This window comes from Canis lupus, chromosome 3 (assembly GCF_011100685.1).
Source record: "Canis lupus familiaris isolate Mischka breed German Shepherd chromosome 3, alternate assembly UU_Cfam_GSD_1.0, whole genome shotgun sequence".
Classification (NCBI taxonomy): Eukaryota; Metazoa; Chordata; class Mammalia; order Carnivora; family Canidae; genus Canis; species Canis lupus.
The window spans coordinates 84,471,327-84,492,951 of record NC_049224.1 but is presented as its reverse complement, the minus strand read 5'-3'; the positions used below and the strand labels follow the sequence as shown (position 1 = coordinate 84,492,951).

Below are 21,625 nucleotides of genomic sequence, written 5' to 3'. Positions count from 1 at the left end.
CCACCAACCAATGCTAACACACAATATTTGTTAAATTGATGATACCCAGGAGTTATTAATCCTAAACTTACTAAAAAACTTAATTAAGATAGTCTTTACATGGAATATGCACTTTATTTTTTTGGTCTTAGTTTTCATTGTACTTTGTGTAGCACAGTTGATAAAGAATTAGGTTACCTATAATTTTCCTTTAAGGAATATCAATTAAAGAAGTAAACAAACCTTTTAAAAAGTCTTTCTATATAAGTATATATTATAAAAACATACACCATAGTCTACTGTTATAGGTGATATATGCAGATGTTTGCCACACTTTAGAGAGGTGTGAATGTTGAACAGTAGTGGACCAAAAACGGAAAGGTTTTAATCATGGGTACCATACACTAGATCACAGGACGTGGTTACGTCTTGATAGACATTCATGGCATTTGCTGGAAGAGTACTCAGGCAGTAGACCAGAGTACTTCCAAAATGTGCTAATCACATAGTTCTTCTTTACTGCCTTTTGAATGTTTCTTTAAATATACTTGCTATGTATTATGTACTGAGCTAGAAATTGAGGATAATGAACAAGCTGGATAGTTTTTGCTTTCACGGAGCTTACATCTCAGTGGGGCACACATAGTTTAAGGCGGCAATTATAGTACAACATAAGTGCTATGATGGGATAGTACAAGGAACACCTAGAGCAGGCACTTGATCCAGGTTGGGGATGTCATGATGGCTTACCAAAGGACACAATATTCAGATTGAGATAAAAAAGCTAAGATAGAGAGTTAGTCAGAGGAAGGAGTAGAGAAGAATGCCTTAGGCCGAAGGGATGCCTTACTTCTTCCTCAAGACTCGATATTTATTTTATTTACTTATGTACTTAACGATTGATTGATTGATTGATTGATTCAAGAGAGAGAGAACATGTGAGCACATGCGTGGGTGGCAGGGCAGAAGGAGAGAATCTTTCATGCAGACTCCATGCCGAGTGCAGAGCCCGATGTGAGGCCCCATCTCATGACCCCTAAGATCATGACCTGTGCTGAAACCAAGAGCTGGCTGCTTAACCAATGGAGCTACCCAGGTGTCCCTCAAAGCTTTTTAGACCGGATCCTAAAAACATTTGGGTATCATTTTAGAATTTTAAGCAGAGTAGTGACATGATCATATTTGCATTTTATACTCACTCAGCAGTATACTGGTTATCCAGTTTGTGCCACAAATTATGCTAAACACTGGAAATACCATCACTGGGGGATAAGGAAGACATTACCCCTGGCTAAACAGCTAGGCAAATTGACAAATAGGTTGAACATAGTGGAAGGAGAGGAGACTGCTTAAGAACCTGTCAGATGAATACAGGCAAGAGATGTGGGTTGTCTAAAATGGTGGCAGTGGGGTGGAAAAGATGAGAAGTATTTCAGGGGACTCTGGGACAGGAGGAGGCAAGAGTCAAGAGTGCTGTGCAGGTTTCTGTGCTTTGTTCCTATCTGGCAAACTTCATCTCCTCCTGTAAATATGGGAGCACTACAAGAACAGAATTTGAGCCTGTTTTGTTTACAGATCTATTTCTAGTACCTTAAATGCTTAGTAGATCCTTACTAAATATTTCTGAGTGAATAAAAATCTAACTTAATTTTGGCTTGACATTAATGATTTTGGGGTTGCCACCTCTTATTACCTATTTATGGATAAACTTCTTTGTGGATTAAGTAATTTAAGATTATCAGTAAGTGCTCTCAAGTTTCAATCCTAAATTTCTAAGTTTTATTAAATTTAGAAATAATTATCATTAAAATGAAAGGGTTTAAAAACAATATTTAATTCTAAACTATGTGTCCCTTATGAATGATGAACAGTATGAAATATGTTTTTCAAACTATCTGTATATATGAAGAAATATTGAGATATATAGATAGATAATTTTTTTTTCGTTTGTAAGTGGGGAATGATGATTTATTTGGGTACATGAAGTACAGATTTCAGTGGAAAGAACAATTAGCTAAGAATGATCATTTGGTAAAACTGCTTTAGAGATTGGATAGAACAGGTTGCTTTTTCTATTCCAGAAATGTTTCCTTGGCCATTTCAGCATTTTACTCTTAGGTCCTGGGATAAGTATAAATAATCTTGATATATCATACACACTTTACATGTTGGTGTCCCCCTTGGGATAAGGTATTTCTTGAAAATTCAGTGTATGGTTCTTGAGTATTGGAACATGACTGCTTTGCTGTAGGTACAAGTGTTATGAATAATTCCAGTAGGAGTTACATGTTGTTGTGAAAGAAACTGGAATCACTAAGTAAATGTTGAATTGTTACGTTTTCCTATTGTGCTTTCTGTGATTTCACATTACTGTGTGTCTCATTCATTATATTCCAGCCATTCTGGCCTTTTCTGATTTTTAAACATTCCATATGTTCTTACCTCAGTCAGGGTCTTGTGCTTGCTGCCTCTCTGCCTGAAATATTCTTCCCCTAGATCTTTGTATGGTTGGCTCCTTCTCACTTACGTCCTAGTTCAAGTATTAGCTCCCCTAGACACCTTCCCTCCCCTTCCAAATCATTTCTATCTCATTACCCTGCTCTCATCTCCTCGTGGCACGCATTACTATCTGATATTGTTCTATAAATTTCTTTCTTTCTGTAGTTATTGACTGTCTTTCTTCTCTAGAATGTTATGTATATGAGAACAGGTGATGTTGTCTCAATTACCTCCATACACTTAGCACCTAGAATGGCTCAAATATTTGTTGAATAAATAAATGTTTTCTTAATAAAAATAATACATTTTGAATATGAGTGTAAAGTTACTTAGACAACAGAAAGAATACATAAGACATTAACATTTTAAAATTTTATCAAATTCATGTATTATATATTAAAACATGGTTCTTATGGAAGATAGTATTTATATCCAATCATGTAAAAATACATAATGGAAAAGGAAATTGAGAGGAATGAAGAGTTGATATGTTAGCACATTCATGAATTTTTTTCTTTTCTTTTTTTTTTAATTTTTTTCAACCTTAAAAAATTCCTCTAAATGTTACAGTATTTATATCCTAACAATACAGTTCTGACAATTTTTACATGAGCATTTACAAAACTATAAGTAATTTTAAAATTACCTCAAAGTATAGATTCAAATTATTGTGCAATTCAACTTTTAACAGGTAATTAAATTGCTAATCTAAAACTGTAATACTAGTAGGATAAGATTTATTAGAGCTTTATTATGTTGTGGTACCTTCTGTAAACACTCAGAATTGCCGACAGATATTTTATTTCATTTATAACATGGACCACAGAGGTAAGTGATTTCTAACAAAGAGAATTAATTCTTTATCAAGATAATGTACAATATTTAGCTGCCTCTTTCTGTCCATAGGTTTCCTTTACCTAGTCATCCTGCTGCACCTCCTGAACATCTGAAAGAACCTTTGGTATACATGAGGAAAGCACAGGTTGGCTATTGTTTATTTTTTATTTTAGTTTTCCACACCAAGTTCTATAATGCAGAATGAGAGCACCTTATTGGTATCAGGAGCATATATTATACATTATATGGAAGTCTGGGTAAGAACCACTCCAGCGATGTAAATAGTATTTGCATGATCTCCCTTTTTGCTCTCAGTAATAACCAAGGAGCACACCTACTTAACTACAGTAATCCTGAAAACAGTGAGTAGAAGGAGGGATAAATCATGTACCATACTGGCCTGAAACTTTAAATGTGATAAAAGTATTATGTGACCATTTATTCCTCATGCTCTGTGATATTAAAAGAATGAGATGGGGATGAACTGACTCGGGCTTCCCTTAAAATATTGGCTTTTGAAGCCAGTGATACTGATACTGTATATGAAGGACGTTTGTTCTCACAGCAGGCTGCTATATCGTACTGTATTCTATTACAGAGCTCAAATGAACCTACTCTCTAAAATGTCCTAAAACAACTAAAATTCACTTTTAAAAAAAAGAAATGCTTTTCAATAGAAAAACTATAAAGAATCATTAAAATAGGAGCTTAGTAGATTCTGTTACATGCACCTGACCTCTGGACTGTTCTTCACGTTGGTGTGGCCTGGCCCACCTGCCTACAAGAAGGTCTCTGCCAGCCTCCCTCGAGGTGCTGGGTGCGACTCTCTGCCGCTGCCCGGGGGCTTATGGGGCACCACAGAGTTGACTTTTCTCAATTATAGTCTCAGAGATTATCATGAAAAATTTCATATATACCCCAAAGAACTCCTATAAACCCATCACCCAGCTTCAGTTATCACAGTGGTTCATTCTGCTCCGAAGAAATATTCTGCTGCTTTATCACATTCCAAGCAGTGGATGGGAGGCAACTTTTAATTTTTCAACTTTCGTTTAAAAAACTCTGAAAATTAGATGATGAAAGGAAGCAATATGAACAAAAAAACATGGAGATATTTCAGGAAATCTGTAATATTTTCAGATCTTTGGGTGGTGCCTTCAGATCCAGCAATCAGACAGTATTATCGATATGTCATAAAGCATAATTACTAAATGATACATGTATGAAAAAATTGTTTGACTTTTTGTTATAAAGATATAGACTCAAAAAAATGAAAGTAAAAAGGTTGGGCCTGAATTTTTTTTTAATATTTTGGTGAGATTTGAAATTTCGAAAGTTTTAGAGAAAGTATCAGTTTTAGCATATTAGGTGTAAGAAGCAAAATACTGAAGTTATTTTCCTGTCGTGACTGAAAAGAAGAGGTAGAGAGGTAAATAACAGGTCCATTCTTCAAGCCTCTGCTAGTTGCTGAGAACACATCAAATGGTAAGTGTGTGTGTGTGTATTACTCCTCTCTTTTCTTTCCAGACTGAGCCGCTAACTCAGGGGTTGGTACACTACAGCCCGTGGGCCAAATCTACGCTGCCATCTGCTTTTGTACAGCTGGCAAGCTAAGAATATTTTTTTACATTTTCAATTGGCTGAAAAGCCAAGAGCATAATAATATCTGTGACCCATGAAAATCATAGGAATTAATAAAATACGTTTTACTGGAAAATAGTCTTGCTCGTTTATTTACACACTGTCAGTGGATGCTTTTGCACTACAGTGTCAGAGTTTAGTAGTTGCATAGACACCTTTTGACCCGCAAGGTCTAAAATATTTATCGTTTGCCTTTTTACAGGAAGCTTGTCAATCCCTGCACTATATCGTTCATTCTTTCAGAGCAGGGACTGTTTTTTATCCTCAGCATCTAGCACAGCGCTTAACCTATGGGACGCTATTTGTTGAAATAATTGATTCTTTAACTGTGGTCACACTAAATATCTCCTCTACTAGTTAGCGTCTGCATGCCTTCCTTTGTTCTCCCTGAGTCATCTAGTTCTTCAGCTCCCTGTTCTATTAGGCAGTTCTCTCCTCTTTGCACAAAAGTTCCTTAGTCTGGATGGCCTAACTACCATCCCAGCATTGTGCTCCCCTGTACCTCATCATCTCTTGCCCCTCTAGATTTCTGTTCTGTCTGCCATTCCGATCCTGAGTGTAAGGCTACCTCTGTCGTCTATTTTCTTCTCCCAAACTGTGGAATACTTAGGAAAATCACATGAATTTTATGTTTACCATCAGTTTAGTCTAAATCTGTTTATCTTTCAGTGGATTCATTTTGCTGCCTGTCCGTCCTTTTGTTGTTATTTATCATACATTATCTGCTTTCCAGTTAGGGTTTCCCAGAGTTTTTCCACACTTGGGTAGCCCTTAAATTCTACCTCTCTCTCATTCATTTTTAACATTTGCCACTTAGTTTATTAAGAACATTCAGGTCGTCTTATTCAGGCCTCCACAGCTTCCCTCTTCTTTGCTACCACATTCCTTTACCTCCAGTGATCATAGAGATCAACTATCTACTGTGCATTTCTGATGTGAGGTCAAACTCAACATGTCTAAAACTGAGTTTATTATGTTATTCCTAAAATGAACGTCTCCTCCTGACCTTCCTATTTCTCTTAATTCATCATTAGTATAGTAATTTAGACTTGAAATAGCTTTCATCTCTGTTTTCCATATCCAAGTAGTCATTGAGTCCTATAAATTATTTCTTCCCATAGTCTTAGAGCCTTCTCTTCCTTATTATTATCAAGGCCATTACCATGGTGATCACAGTGATGAGGAGGAGGACGACGACTACCTTTTATTGAGTGCTAACTTTGTTTCAGACATTAATTCACATCCTTGTCTTTTTCTTACACCTCCTGATTTTCAGCTTGTCTCTCTCCCCATCTTCATATGTACTCTTACCACAATTAACTTTATATAGCAGGTGAAACCTTGTAAAGTATCTCATTGCCTTCTCACCAATCTTCAGTGACTACCGATGCCTTACAAATTCCTCCTCCAAAGCAAAACATGTAAGAATCTTTGCTGTTTGTCCCTAGCTTCCCTTTCCACTTTATCAATCTCTGCTGTCTTATAACTATTCTGTAATGTTCTTCCACATGAATCATTTTGCCTTTCCCTCTTGCATCTTTCTTATTTTTGTTTTCTTGTCCTAGAAAGCTCTTATTGCCTGCTGAGCATCATGAAAAATCTATTTTCTGAGGGCCAGCTCGGATGACATCTTTCCTCTATGATAGTTATCACCCCTGTTGAAAAGGTTTTCTTTCTCTTTTGGACTCTTGCAGCACAGTGTCATTTTATGGTTCTTATCACAAATTGCATTCTATTATAGCAATTTCTGTGTACATCTTTTTGACTTTTGTTATAAGCCTCTTGGAAACAAAACAATTTTAAAACATTTTTATATACCTATTACATCCAGCATACTGCCTTTATGTAGCAAGAACTTAGGAAGTTTATGTCAAATTAATAGTGTCCTTGAAAGAAAACCTGAGCATAAGTAGTTGTAAGGTAGAAAGTGCTATGTGCTATGGGGGAGGCAGCTAAAACATTCTTTAGGAGCACTAGGGAGGACCTGGGCATAGGTGGTGCCTTATTAAGTTGTTCTTTGCCCTTTACAATAAAAAAGAACCTTTAAAAAATCCAGTTAGTAAAAAAAAAAAAAAAAAAAAAAAAATCCAGTTAGTATTTCCTTCCCCTTTTATTCAGTAAAACAGGTCAGAAGAAAATATTTTGGAACTGGAGCCTGGAAAATTTTGATTTTTTTTTTTTTCCTATTAAAGTCTCATGAGTTATTTGAACTTCACTTAGCTCTTGAGTTGGGATGTGAATCAACTCTCTGCAGTTGTTATTCAATTTTCTGGGCTGATGAGAGAAAGAGGTTTCTCATACTGCATCAGCATTTCCCAGAGTATTTTCTGCTGAATACTAGCCCTGAGAGATGCTCCACAAAAAAGGGTTCCATGGACAAATAAGTTTGGAAATTGAGGCCCACACTGCTTTCTTCTTGGTGGATCACAGTTTATTTATTTAAAAATTTGTGTTATTTATTCGTATTTGTTTTTATTGTAGTCTACACAGTATTACATTAGTTTCAGGGTTTCAGGTGTACAGCATAGTCTCAGGTGTACCTCATAGTGATTTGATGACTGTACATTATGCTGTGTTTACCACAGTGTAGCTGCTATTTGTCATCCTATAGTGCTATTAGTCTCACTATATTTCCAGTGTTGTGCCTTTCATTCATAGAATCACTATTTTATGACTTTTTAATGGACTCGATTTTTTTAAAGATTATATTTATTTATTTGATGGAGCGCGTGCGTACACAAGTGCACAAGCAGGGGGAGCTACAGAGGGAGAAGGAGAAGCTGACTCCCCGTTGAGCAGTGAGCCAGATAGGGGCTCAATCCCGGGACCTCGAGATAATGACCTGAGCCAAAGGCATTTGCTCAACTGACTGAGCCACCCAGGCACCCCTGGACTTGATTTTTTATAAGACTTTCAGATTTACAGAAGAATTGAGAAGATATTGTAGAGTTTCCATAGATTCCATACCTAGTCTCCCCTATAATTAACATCTTAAATTAGTGTGATACATTTGTTAAAATTAGCAAACCAACATTAATACGTTATTATTAGCTAAAGTTCGTATTTTATTTGTATTTCCCTAGTTTTAACCTAGTGTCCTTTTTTTGTTCCAAGATCCCATCTAGGATACCACGTTACATTTGGTTGTCATGTCTCCTTAGGCTCCTCTTGGCTATGACAGTTTCTCAGACTTTCCTTGTTTTTGATGACCTTGACAGTTTTGAGAAGTACTGGTCAGCTATTTTGTAGACTATCCCTTTGTTGGAATTTGTCTGATTTTTTTCTCATGATTAGACTGAGGGATTTCTTGGAGGAAGACCATTGATAAAAAGTGCCATTTATGTTCATCACATCATATCAGGGCGTATACTATCCACATGGTTTATCACTATTGATGTTGATCTGGATCACCTGGCTGAGGTAGTATTTATGAGGTTGCTCCACTGTGAAGTCACTCTTCATCCCCACCCCCTTGTATACTGTACTTTTTGGAAGGAAGTCATTATTTATGGTTCACACATAAGGTGAGACAGTTATGCTTCACCTCCTTGAGGTGGGGTCTACAGAAATTATTTGGAATGTTTCTGCATGGAAGAGTTGTTTACCTCCCTCCAGTTATTTGTTATATCATTGGATTCATGGATTTTTTTTTATATACTTTGGGTTTTAGTTCAATACTACTTAATTTTGTTGAACACAGTTTATTTTGGCATGTTAAGGGCTCTGAGATGTTTAAAGATATTGCAGTAAAGATATTGTTTAATTTAGTTTAATCCAGTGTTCAAACTTATGTGACTGAAACCCTGTTTCCATGTAAAATATTTGGGGAACTACTTTGCTACACCTTTTAGAGAAAGAGTATTTGAAGAAACTGATATACAATGTGTGCTTAAATATAAGTATATGAATTTTCTTGTGAAATAGTACTAGTAAGTACATAGAGCTCTAATTATGTGCCAGGTACCATTCTAATGCTTAACAAGTATTTACTCATTTAATATTCATGACAAGCCTATGAAGCATGTTACTCTTAGAATCTTAGATAGGTCCAGTTTCACAAAACTAGTAGGTGGAAAATTTGGAATTTCAACCTGGAAAGTCTGACTCTATTATCTGTACTGCTTGAGATATTCAGCCTGGTTCTCTATCTACTCCAGTAATACTCAAATTCAAGATTTGCTCTGTGGTTAAATTTGTGTAGTTCTCTGTCAATCTAGTAACCTAAATAAAAATGAAAATTTTGATAGTTTTATGTGACTGTAATTCTCATCCTCTTCCTAATTGATCTTTCTGCCTTCTGTTTTGTCACTCTATGTCTTAAAACTTCCCAGACTTTTAGGAGGTTCCTGGGCGGCTCAGTTGGTTAAGTGTTTGACTCTTGTTTTGGCTCGGGTCATAATCTCATGGTCTGATATCCAGCCTTGCATTGGGCTCCATGCTCAGTAAGGAGTCTGCTTGAGATTCTCTCTCTTTCCCTCTCCCTGCCCTTGTTCAAGCTCATATGCATATTCTCTCTCTCTCAAATAAATAAAATCTTTTTTAAAAAACCCAAAACTTCCCAGACCTTTAGTAGGATGCAGCTGCAACTTCTCATTTTTGCTTACAAAACTATAAATGATCTTGCTCCTTTTTACCATTCAGGTCTTATCTTGCATCCTCACACTGTTCCTCCCCATCCTGCCACTCCCCTGCCCACTTTCACACACATATACCTTCTCTGTCTAATTGTACTTGACTTCCTTCTCTTGTTCCAGCAGGAGAACTGTTGCTCATGCCGTTGCTTCTACCTGAAACTGCCTCCCCACAAATCTCACATATTCTGGCCAACTTCTGCACATTCTTGGGTATTATATTACATGATGGTTTCTTTAGGAAGGCTTTCTGACCCTGAGATCTCAGATTCTCAGGTCCTTTTTCTTTGTCTCCAATTCTCTATCCAGGAGGCCCCCGTACTTCCTACTGCAGTACTTGGGTTGTCTGGATTATCATTGAGACAATGCCATTTCTGTGATGCAGGGCCACTGTCTCTCCTTTCACAGCTGTACCTTCAACATCTGGCTTGCCTCATGGCAAATGCTCAGCAGATATTTTTTTTTAAAGGATGGATGAATTGAGTAAATAAAAAATAGCAAATGTACCCTCTTAGAAGATATTCACACCCTTTTTCCTATTAATTTCACTTCTAGAACCTTATCTAAAGGGAAGAATTAGAAAACATAGAAATTTATGTTCATGATAATATTAAAACTTTTTAAAGAATCTAAATGAATAACAGTAGGACTTGCATATATATAGCATGATATCTCCAAAAGACAATGTTATACAGCTTCAAAATGTTATTTTTGAAAAAAAAAAACAAAAAACAAAAACAAAAAAAAAACCCAAAAAACAAAATGTTATTTTTGGAAGCATTTAATGAAATGAGAAAGCGTATACAATATAATCTTACATGGAAAAAGCAAAATATAAAACAGTACAATTCCACTCTAATTAGATATATATATATGTATACAGAAATGTGTATCTCAATTGCATGCACACATACATAGAAAAACTTAAGAGAACAAAGTACTAGCAGTGGTTATTTTTGGCTGATGGAAATTTATGGATACTTATTGATTATTCTATTCTTTACATACTGTTCTTTTTTCCAAATTATCTTGAATAAATGTATTACTATTATAACCAGAGAATTACTAAAAGCTTTTTTCTTTAGATAGCTGGATTATAACTATTTTGCTTTCTTTTTTTTCAGAGTGAAGGAAATAATTTTTAATTTTATAATTTCATAGTTTTTACATGCTAAATTATATGGCTTTTTAAGACTTCTTACTTTCATTGTTAGGAAAAAAAGTAGCAAGGCAATAGCTAATACCCAGTTAGAGATTTCAATACAGTTATGATTCTTTTTTAAGTTTTTTGCTTCCCGTGGCTTAGAAATTACCTTATTTATAAAACTCTGAAATCCTTTAACTTAATACCATAGATTCCAATTATTAGGGAAACTGATTTGAAGGCAACAGTAATTTCATTTGGAGAGGATGTGGGTTTGGGTAAAAGGTAATGTCTTCCTATTAAACACTTTAAATGTAAAAGGCCATTCATTTTTCTTTTAAATAACATTTTAAAGCTTTATTTATTTCATAAGTCTTTGCGTAGGAACCATTATTTCCTTTGTATCTTTTATTAGTGCGCTCTCTTTTCTCAATAGTTTATTTGCCACTTCCATTTTTTCTATGTGCGCTAAACATGTATTGACATTTTAATTTAAATAATAGCTTGAGACCATGACTTTTTGAGCATTTATTTTTGAGACTCTGGGCTTGTTTTAGTCACTTCTACAGATAGAGCTTGAGAAAAGTTAAGTATTTATAAAACTGGATTTGAAGTAGATCCATCATGTTCATCTTGTCCAACCTCAGGAGTCCATCTCCTTTTGCTTGAGTACTTCTGGAATCAGAGAGCTCACAATTTCACTAACTTAAGCCGTTTTGATTAAGCCTTTCTACTTGTTGGAAAGTTTCTTTCTTGTATTAAAATGGCCCTATGCTCCTTATACCATTTACTCACTGGTCGTAGTTTTGTGCTTGGCACGTAGAAAGCACTCCATACACGTCAGTCAGTGTGGCAGTAAGTAAACAAACAAATAAATACCCCTAAGTTAAGATTAGAGTTCTTCAGGGAACCTAAAGGATGACCCAGGTTGCCAGCGACTACTTTCTTCATCTTGGATTTCCCTTCATTGTTAGGAAATTCTATTCCTCTTTCTGATGTTTATAGAAATGACTTCCCAGACTACCCAAGGTTTCTATGGAAATAACCTCTCTGATCATCTGACTGAAGTTTTGTTGTTTTTTAAGATTTTATTTATTTATTCATGAGAGACACACAGAGAGAGAGGCAGAGACATGGGCAGAGGGAGAAGCAGGCTTCTTGCAGAGAGCCCGATGCGGGACTCGATCCCAGGACCCTGGGATCATGACCTGAGCAGAAGGCAGACACTCAACCACTGAGTCACCCAGGTGTCCCTTGACTGAAGTTCTTGTAGGGGATACCTTGGGAAAGCCCTCAACCTTGGCATTGTGTCATAAATATGGAAGAGGGAATGGAGAAATGCAAATCATTGAAGTTACTTTCCTTTCAATATTTTTTAGACTTTTAAAAGAAGTGGTATGTATTCTATTAACAACTAGAAGTTTTGACATACCCAGCTTCCTGTTTCCTCATTTATTCTTTTATGCTCTTTCCATGTGTGTATGACGTATGGGCTGATAATAGTCCTTGTGAAGTTTTTGAACCTGTCTCATGTTATTTGTGCTGTCTTATCTTCCCCACCCCCATGACAAAAGTGATGTATTTCTCAGAGACAGGGATGCTGTTTTATTCATTTTTAGTGGCATGTGTTTAATAAGTGGTCAGTAAATGTTTGTTGAATCAATATCTTTTCATTATTTGAATTTTCAGCCATAATAGTTCATGTCCCCTGTTCCAGCCACAAGAATCCCAATTTTTCTGAATTTAATATTCTTGGGATACCTGGGTGGCTCAGCAGTTGAGCGTCTGCCTTTGGCTCAGGTCGTGATCCTGGGGTTCTGGGATCAAGTCCCACATCAGGATCCCTGCAGGGAGCCTGCTTCTCCCTCTGCCTGTCTCTGCCTCTCTCTGTATGTCTCTCATGAATAAATAAATAAAATCTGAAAAAAAAAATAGAGGTGAAGGCCTGAAAGGTGAATAAGATTTATTCAGATAAAGTAAGAATAAGTATGTTGGGGTTGGACACTAGAGCATGGAGAGTATGTTCGGATAAAAAGAGTAATGTATTTAAATATGTGTGTTAAAGAGGAAGCTATGAACAATGACAGCTATATTAAAAGCTATCAATTATTGAATGATTATTATCATTATGTCACTGTTTCAAGCACTTTACATCTTTAATCTTTATAATAACCACATTTTTTAAAGCTTTTTTTTTAAAGATTTATTTATTTAATTGACAGAGTGAGAGACCATAGGCAGGGGGAGCAGCAGAGGGAGAGGGAGAAGCAGGCTCCCCACTGAGCAGGGAGCCCAATACAGGGTTCAATCCCAGGACCCTGGGATCATGACCTGAGCCGAAGGCAGACACTTAACTGACTGAGCCACCCAGGCCCCCCTGGAGCTGCTATTATTATTCTACTTTTATTGACTAGATATAACTGTCCATTATCAATAATGTTATATACGTAGTTTTCCTTTTTTCTCCTCTCTTGATCTAAATTTTGAAGCTTTGGTATTATTTTAGTTTGGTTTCAATGAGTCAAAAGTAGCCTATAGGCATATTTTAGTAAAAAGACCAAAAAAATTATGATCATTTAGCTTGGTGTTAAAAAGAATAATTTACTAAAATATGGTATATGTGGATAATCAATTTTTGACTATTTAAAGAACTTTTTATTTCAAGTTTAAAAGGGATATAAGAGATAGAGAAGAAGGTAATGCTGGAAAAAAAACCCCAAAAAACAAGACAAATCCAGATTGGTAACACATTCTAAAAGATAGGTGGCCTGGACTCCTCAAAAAGCCAATATCATGAAAAAGAAAAGGACAAAGGACTCTAGATTCAGCTACAGGGGAAGAGACATAACAACCAAATGTAATATAATGCTTACATTTTTAGTGGATTGTGGATTTAAAAAAAAACTGTAAAAATTATTTGGGGACAAGTGGAAAAGTTTGATGGTAGACTAAGTATTAGATGATATGAAATATTACTGCTCATTTTCTTAGGTGTGATAGTGGTATTGTGGTTATGTAGGAGAAAGTTCTTGTTAGAACATTCATGCTGAGGTATTTAGGACTGAATATAATAGTTCCTATAAAGCTTTATTTTTGCTAGGTTATTAATGAGATTTTTGAGTATCAAACATTTACAAAATGTTTAAATGTAATTTACCTTTTTATTATCTGCTATTTTTTCTTACAATGTTTATCACTGTATGATTTCCTTCTTTTTTTTTTAATCTGTCCTCATTGCCATCTTCCCTTAGAACATCAGTTCTATGAGGACTGAGACTTTCTGTTCATGACTTACTTCACAGCACTAAAGATAGTATCTGCACATAGTAGGTGGTGATCAATATTTGTTGGGTGAAATAATAATAAAGGAAGATAACCAGTCTCAACCAACCTCAGCATTTCTATATAACTCATAATTTATTTAATTTTTAAAAATTAGTTTTGGTATTGTTAATCAGAACAATAATAAATTGTTCTTTATATTTCAGGGAAGTTGGGAAAAAAGAATTTTGAAGAGTTTAAATAGTATGTGCACTGAACTGAGTATCCCATTGGCACGAAAGGTACTTTTAACATTTAAGCCTTTTATTGTGAATCAAATACTAGAAATTCAATGAAGTTGTAACTGCTAGGCAGATTTATCTTGTTGTTTTTTTTAACCAGTGTATCAGTTTGTTTTGAAACAAAAATCTATAAAAGGCCAATTACATCGATGTATTCTATTTATATTTCTATTACGAATGCTGTGATGTTTTTTGTAAGGAACATATCTTGAGAATAAATAAAAATATAGGAGATAATCTACATACAGGTTCTTTAGAGATTTGGCTATAAAAGTTATATGTGTTACAAATGCACTGTAGGTATCTTAATTATCTTCGGTCTCCTTATTTTTGGTTGATTAGCACAATAAGCATATTTTTAAAATTAGTGATGGAGTTTGGGCATACTATCACTTTGCAATAGCCAGTATGGTACCATCTTTCAGTGTTAACATAGAGAATGGAAAGATGGTTTGTCATCTCTGTTGTTGAACTATTTAGTTCTAATAGTACTATTGTTAGAGCTAGTTCTCAACATTTATCTGTCACTATGGGCTTTGAGTGGGGAGAGGTAAAAAGGGAGAGAAAAGCCATTTGAGGAATGCTCTGGATTCTTTTTGAATAGGAGAAAACAAATTTCTCTTCACTTTATTGTTGCTACTATGCTATTTATTCTTTCCTGTTAGACAGGATATAGTGGATGAACTTTGGATAATACCCAAGGACAAGTCACTGAAGGCACCAGAAGGATGGTGTAAAAAACAGATAAATTTATATGGAAAACTGTCTAAATATGTAGTATTGTGTAATATACTGTCTTTCATATAGGAAGCTGATGCTACTGACTCACAGTCACACTCTCTTGGCCAGTCCCCCTTGCGATGCATTTCTGAGATTGCTGAATGGGGTAAGAGATGTAGTATGTGGCTGAGGAGCAGGTTTTCTTTGTGAAATTTACTGGCCAGTATTGATCATTTACCTTCTTTTCTTGGACTCATTAGCACCATATTCTAATTGAGCCATTGAGACTAGATATAATATAATAGTTAAATAACAATAATTTAAGAGTAATTCCAAAAAAAGTTCACCATATGTAGTGAAATTATTTCTACTTATATTATGGTAGCTTATTCAAACTTTTGGATAAGTTATTGGTTCTTATTTTTCAGCTGCATTGCTAAACCTCACAAAATGAAACCAATTTTAAAATTACCTTTTTTAGAGGCCAGTTGGAGAACAGAAAGAACTTCTCAATAAATGGAATGAAATGGGAACTGATGAACCAGGTATATGAACAACGTTTTTAAAAATGTAGCTGTAGGAAAAAAATTGCCTTCTTAATTGCAGATCCATAATAACATTAGCAATTCTTTTGGAAAGAGAGCAGTTTTCCTTTGTCACTAATTACAATCATCTACTTTGTTTGCTTAAATTTCTACCTTGCAGTTTAAAAATTCCTAACTTTGGCTAATGTTTTACATTATTTGGTGAATATTTAAGTCAATTATCCTTTTTTAAAGCAGCATTTGGAAACATTTTTATTAAAAAGTAGATTAAATCTTTCAGTGGATTTCTTAGACTCATAATCAAGGCAAATATTATTCAAACTTTAATTACATTAAGATATTAAAGATAGGCTGAATAGTGAAAAGTTTTGACGCTCCTAAGTATTTTTAAGAATTGATTTTGAAAAAAAATTGATTTATTTTAATGGTTAAAATGGAGTCAGTCAATTTTATAAGCATATAATGAGTGACAACTATCTCATTTTCTATAATAAGTAGATATATATAATTGTTAGGTAGACATGTACATAATGCCTCACCACTCCTCTTTAAAAATAAGCATGGAGGACTAGGCAGGAAATAAGTACGGTACTAGATTTCTCTAGAAAACAATGTGTTATAGAAGTTCAAAAGGGAGAACAGTCAATACAACTAGAAGAATTCACTAAGAAAGTATTATTTATGTTCTATGTACTTTGAAAATTCTCATATAGAACTTTTATGTTATATTAACATTTTTCTTTTTTTTTTTTAAGATTTTATTTATTTATTCATGAGAGACACACAGAGAGAGGCAGAGACACAGGCAGAGGGAGAAGCAGGCTCCCCATGGAGAGCCTGATGCAGGACTAGATCCCAGAACCCCGGGATCACGACCTGAGCCAAAGGCAGAAATGCTCAACCACTGAGCCACCCAGGTGTCTTGACATTGTTTCTTCAATTTAATCGAAATTTATTACATATTTATGAAGGAGAGACTCTTAATTTCTTCTAGAATTTAGATTGTGAAGGAAAGGGACTATCTTTTCATTTTTGTCTTCTCACTACTTTAGACAACGTATGACAAATTATCAATACTCTGCAAAAGTCTGATTTAATCTAGCTACACAGCAACATATCAAAGAATCATTAATATTTATTATTAATAAGCATTCATATGTTATATTAATTGAAATTTTGTTCTAATCTATCTTATTAATTCCAGATTTAAGCCTTTTCAGACCTGTTTATGCACCGAAGGATTTTCTGGAGGTAGGTTATATTGGGTCAATATAGGTATATTAGTAAGGCGGGTGGGGGGGGCAAATGGAAGAAATGATGATATAAGAATATCCCTAGGCAGAGGAATCATCATGTTAAAAGCCTTGCAATCACTGAAGCAGTGGAAAGACATCAGATTTGTGTTCAGAAATAGTTCTTGGAAAATACATTGGAATGTGGGAAGATTAGAGGCGAGAAAATCAATTAGGAAGATTTTGATTAAAAATAGTGACTGTAAATCAGGTAACCTGTTAGCTAGCACATACAGATGTTCAGTGAATCTTTTCCTTTTTTGTCCTTCCCTGTTCCAGTAATCTAGACATGTAAAGTCTAGTCTAAGTCTAAAGTCTAAGACATGTAAAGGATCTGAACCAAAAGAACAGCATTGGAAGTGGAAAGAATTCAACAGATTTGCAAGAGATTTTTAGGAGGATATGGGAAGTGATTAGGTTTGGGGAATATGAGAAAAAGAAAAGGATGATCTGTAAGTGTGTAGATTGGTTAATTGGACAGAGAGGTACCTTGCCCTTGAGGTAGAAAATACAAGAGGAGGAACAGGTCTGTTAGCGAAGACAATGAGCTTAGTGAAGTTTGAGAGGCATATGGATCATTAAGTGAAACTCGTTACTGGGCAGTTAGAACTCACTAATTATTTTAATTGACCCTTCTTTGATTCTCCTCTTTCTTTTGTACCTTACACATAATCTATGAGCAAATCCTGTCATCTTTACCTTCAAAATTTATCCAGAATCATCCACTTCCTCTCACTACCACTCCTACGTCCATGGTTCAAGCTCTCATCTCTTGTCTGGATCACTATAGTAACGTCCTAACCCATCTTACTCCTTCACCCTTGCCCACCAAGAATCTGTTCTCAGTGCAGTTCCCAGGAGAAGGCCCTTTAAGTACCATTCCAAGTAAACCACTCTTCTGGTGTCCAGCGGCTTCCCATCTCATTCTGCTTAAAAGCCAAACTCATGACAGTGGCGTAAAACACCCTATCTGATCTGATACCCCTTTATCTCTCTGAGTTCATTTCCTATAACTCTTCCCTGCTTTGTTCTATTCCAGCTTCTTTAGCCTCTTTGCTTTTCCCTGGCTTCCTCCCATTGACGGCCTTTGCTTTTTGTTTTCTTTGCGCACAGTGCTTTTTCCTTAGATACTTACTGCACATTCCCTCATTCCTTATGTCTTTGCTTTAAATGTCATCTTCTCACCCCCCCCCCCAGCCCCCTGCTTAGAACTCCTTTTAGCCTTTTCCTACTTTGCTTTTCTTCATAGCATTCATCATTATAGAACATTCTCTTTTTCTGTTTTGCTTATGGCCTGCCTTCTCCTATTATATGGAAGGTCCACGAGGGCAAGAGCTTTTCTTTCTATTTTGTCCACTGCTACAGCAATTACAGAGTCAGATAATTGAAAAGACTCACAGGACTTCATAGGATATAACCACAGAAAGCTTTTATTTCAGCAAGAGAAAGAAAGCACATAAAGATAAAAAGAGATCCAAACTTCCTGGCAAAGCTCCTTTCTCAGTGGCAGAGTACATGCTTTATCTTTGGGTTTTGAACTGCCAAGATACAAGTGAGAAACACTGGCCTTGGGAGTTGAGGCACAAGATTCCCAACGGGTCTTTTATACCCCCACTGGTGGATCAGATGAAACCAGCAATCTGTACATTTTCAAAACTGACATGAACTGCCTCCAGGGGACATTAAATAGCACAGTATACATAACTAGTTAGTGTACCTCATCCCATCTTGGCCAAGCGTCACTGCCGGACATCCAGGTGTCCCTGGAGATAAATGTGTAGCTGCCACAATCCAGCTGCAAGTTAACTGCTCTATCTCCAACAGGTAGAATAGTGCTTAGCACATAGTTGCTCAATAGATAGGTATTGATTTCTTATTTATAGAAATAAAAGAATGAATGAATCTTTCATATTTTATTTCTTTTCTGAACTGTTGTCTCTGATACTAGTTTGTCAGCATAAAACATGGTTGATGCTTGAATAACACAGGAGTTTTGATACTCTGCATAGACAAAAATCCATATATAACTTTTGACTCCCCCAAAACTTAACTACTGATAGCTACTGTCGACTAGAAATCTTACTGATAACATAGTCAATTAACACATAATTTGTATATGTATTATATACTGTACTCTTACAATAAAGTATGCTAGAGGAAAGGAAATATTAAAATCCTAAAGAGGGATCCCTGGGTGGCGCAGCGGTTTGGTGCCTGCCTTTGGCCCAGGGCGTGATCCTGGAGACCCGGGATCGAATCCCACATCAGGCTCCCGGTGCATGGGGCCTGCTTCTCCTTCTGCCTGTGTCTCTGCCTCTCTCTCTCTCTCTCTCTGTGACTATCATAATAAATAAATAAATATTAAAAAATAAAATAAAATAAAATCCTAAAGAAAAGAAAGCACATTTACAGTATTATACTGTAAAAAGTCTGCATTTCAGTGGACCCATGTAGTTCAAACCTGTGTTGTTCAAGAGCCAACTGTACTGTCTCCTTTTTTTCTTTTTAGAGAAAGAGATACCAAGTCGGGGAGGAGGGATGTGGGCAAAGGGAGGAGGGCAAAGGGAGAAAGAGAAAGAGAATCTTAAGCAGGTTCCACTTTCAGCATTGATCCTTATACAAGGCTCGATCTCAGGACCCTGAGATCATGACCAGAGCTGATACCAAGAATGGGATGCATAACTCACTGGGCCACCCAGGCACCCCAACTGGGATCTCCTTTTAACTCTAAAGAGAAGTTAGTTTGGACGGAAACTGCCTTTATGGTGATGGGATTATTTTTCTTAGCTTGCTAAAGATTTCTCCCAAACTCTTCACTTTTTTAGCACTTAAGGTCTGAAAGTTCATGTAATTTTTGTGTTTTCTCTTTAATAATCATAACATTCTGTTTCCTTCAGGCCTGTTGATGAATTGATCCTTTTTTTCTGTTATAAACAGTACTTCATTGACATTTTGCACTATCTTTGCAAACATCTTAATTATTTCTATAGTCATAGAAGTGCGATTTCTAGATTAAAGGATATGTAAATATCTAAGACTTTTTTATCTTTAATTCTGAAAGTATATATACTTTCAGCAATCTTTCTTGTTAGCTTGGCTTCTGAATTTTTTTTTCTTGTGAGTTTGATTTAGAAGCAATACTCTACAATATTATTCCACTATCTAAAAATGTTGTCAGTAGCTGTTTTTAAAAGAGCTACAGCTGATTCTAAAACTCCCTGGCAAATGTTACAATCAAGCAATTTTAATTTTTCTGTTACCTTCTCTGGTTAAATATTATAATCAAGCAGTTTTCTTTATTACCATTGAAAGGTTTTTCATTTTAATTAAATTCTTAACTTTTTAGACTTTCATATGGTAGATCATCAGTGGAAATATTAAATTTAAAGCATGTTTATGGTATTTTAACATTTCAGTACAATTTTATGGTATTTTAGAATGCAATTAAAGTATATGCATAGCCCCAATGGTTTTTAATTTTGATTATACACCAAGAATATCATTGCTAATTTTATAAGTGTAAACATCTTATAAAGAAACTAACCAATTTTGTTGGATTTGTTTTTAAAGGTGTTAATTAATCTTCGCAACCCAAATTATGAAAATGGTGATTCTCTTAGTTTCAGGACTCATTTGGGTTTAATCCAAGTTCCTCTGAAAGTAAAAGACATCCCTGAATTGGTAAGTGTATAGTCATTCAAAATATTACATATTTTAGAAGACACTATTAGAAAAATATTCTAGTGCAGCAAGCAACAAGGACTGTCTGCTCATTAAATGAAGTGAAATGTTTCTATTGTAAACATACAGAGTGGGTTACTTTGCTAGTAGGACTAAAGATGAGCTCTCATGGACCTATATAAATGCTTTTTCTTTTTTTCTCATTTTAATCAACAGCATAGATTTATAAGACAGTTTGTTGAGATTCAGGTGTGTGATATATGGCAATAAAACTCATTGAAGCAACTTGTGAATTTTATTAAAAAATTTTAAGGAATGTTCATTTTATTTAATTCAACCAGCCTTTTATTAAGCTTAACCAAATGAGGCACTGAGGAAGATAAAGGGAAAGGAAGATGTGGGAGAGATTGTCTTTGTTCTGGAAACTGTCACATTCACACTCATAGGATACAATAGGTTATAACCTGGCATCAGGCTCACTTAGATTTGTAGAATAGTACAGGACAGAAAACATAGCATGTCTGTATGTCACATTTTGGTGAGGAAGTTTTAAAACAGCAATTACAGAAAGATGGGGAGAATTCCTGATGGCGGAGTTAAGAAATTATCACTCCCTTTCTTGCTAATCACCCCAAAGCAAAAAGGAGCACAAAACTATAAATACTATCTTTGGTGAAACTAGGAAACAGCTTATAACTCTGTTAATATATTCAGCTGGAGAGCTGGTAGGAAGATGATAACTGACTTAAACACAGAAGAAGATCAAGCCCATATGCCTCTCTCTGGAAGATGGGAGGAACAGATAAGAGGCATACCAATAATCAATTTATCTTCATCTCTGTATGTACCTTTTTTTTGCTCTGCCTTATTTTGCTGGAGCTAGATCTTACAAACACTCCTCTTTTGCTAACTGGCTTAATGTTAGGGTTTATCAGTTGAGGGTTAGGGTTTGGGGGGCCTGCAAGACCATAACAGGAGAAAAGGCCTTCCCTTCCTGGATCCTATGTTCAGAAGGCAGCAGATCAGCTGCGGAACCAGCTAAGATTGTACCCTCTGGCAAATTTCTTCACCCACCCTCTCTAACCCCCATGCA

The 21,625-nt window shown here is 35.6% G+C and overlaps 1 protein-coding gene across 1 annotated transcript in view; it reads left to right on the top strand.

Moving 5' to 3' along the window:
• TBC1D19 (TBC1 domain family member 19) overlaps positions 1 to 21,625 on the top strand; it is a 119,223-nt gene that overhangs the window by 6,837 nt on the left and 90,761 nt on the right. Inside the window, exons 4-8 of the mRNA XM_038533709.1 lie at positions 3,385 to 3,460; positions 14,220 to 14,294; positions 15,496 to 15,559; positions 16,764 to 16,810; positions 20,422 to 20,532. Of these exons, the coding sequence (XP_038389637.1) occupies positions 3,385 to 3,460; positions 14,220 to 14,294; positions 15,496 to 15,559; positions 16,764 to 16,810; positions 20,422 to 20,532 (373 nt within the window). The remainder of the gene's footprint in view (positions 1 to 3,384; positions 3,461 to 14,219; positions 14,295 to 15,495; positions 15,560 to 16,763; positions 16,811 to 20,421; positions 20,533 to 21,625) is intronic.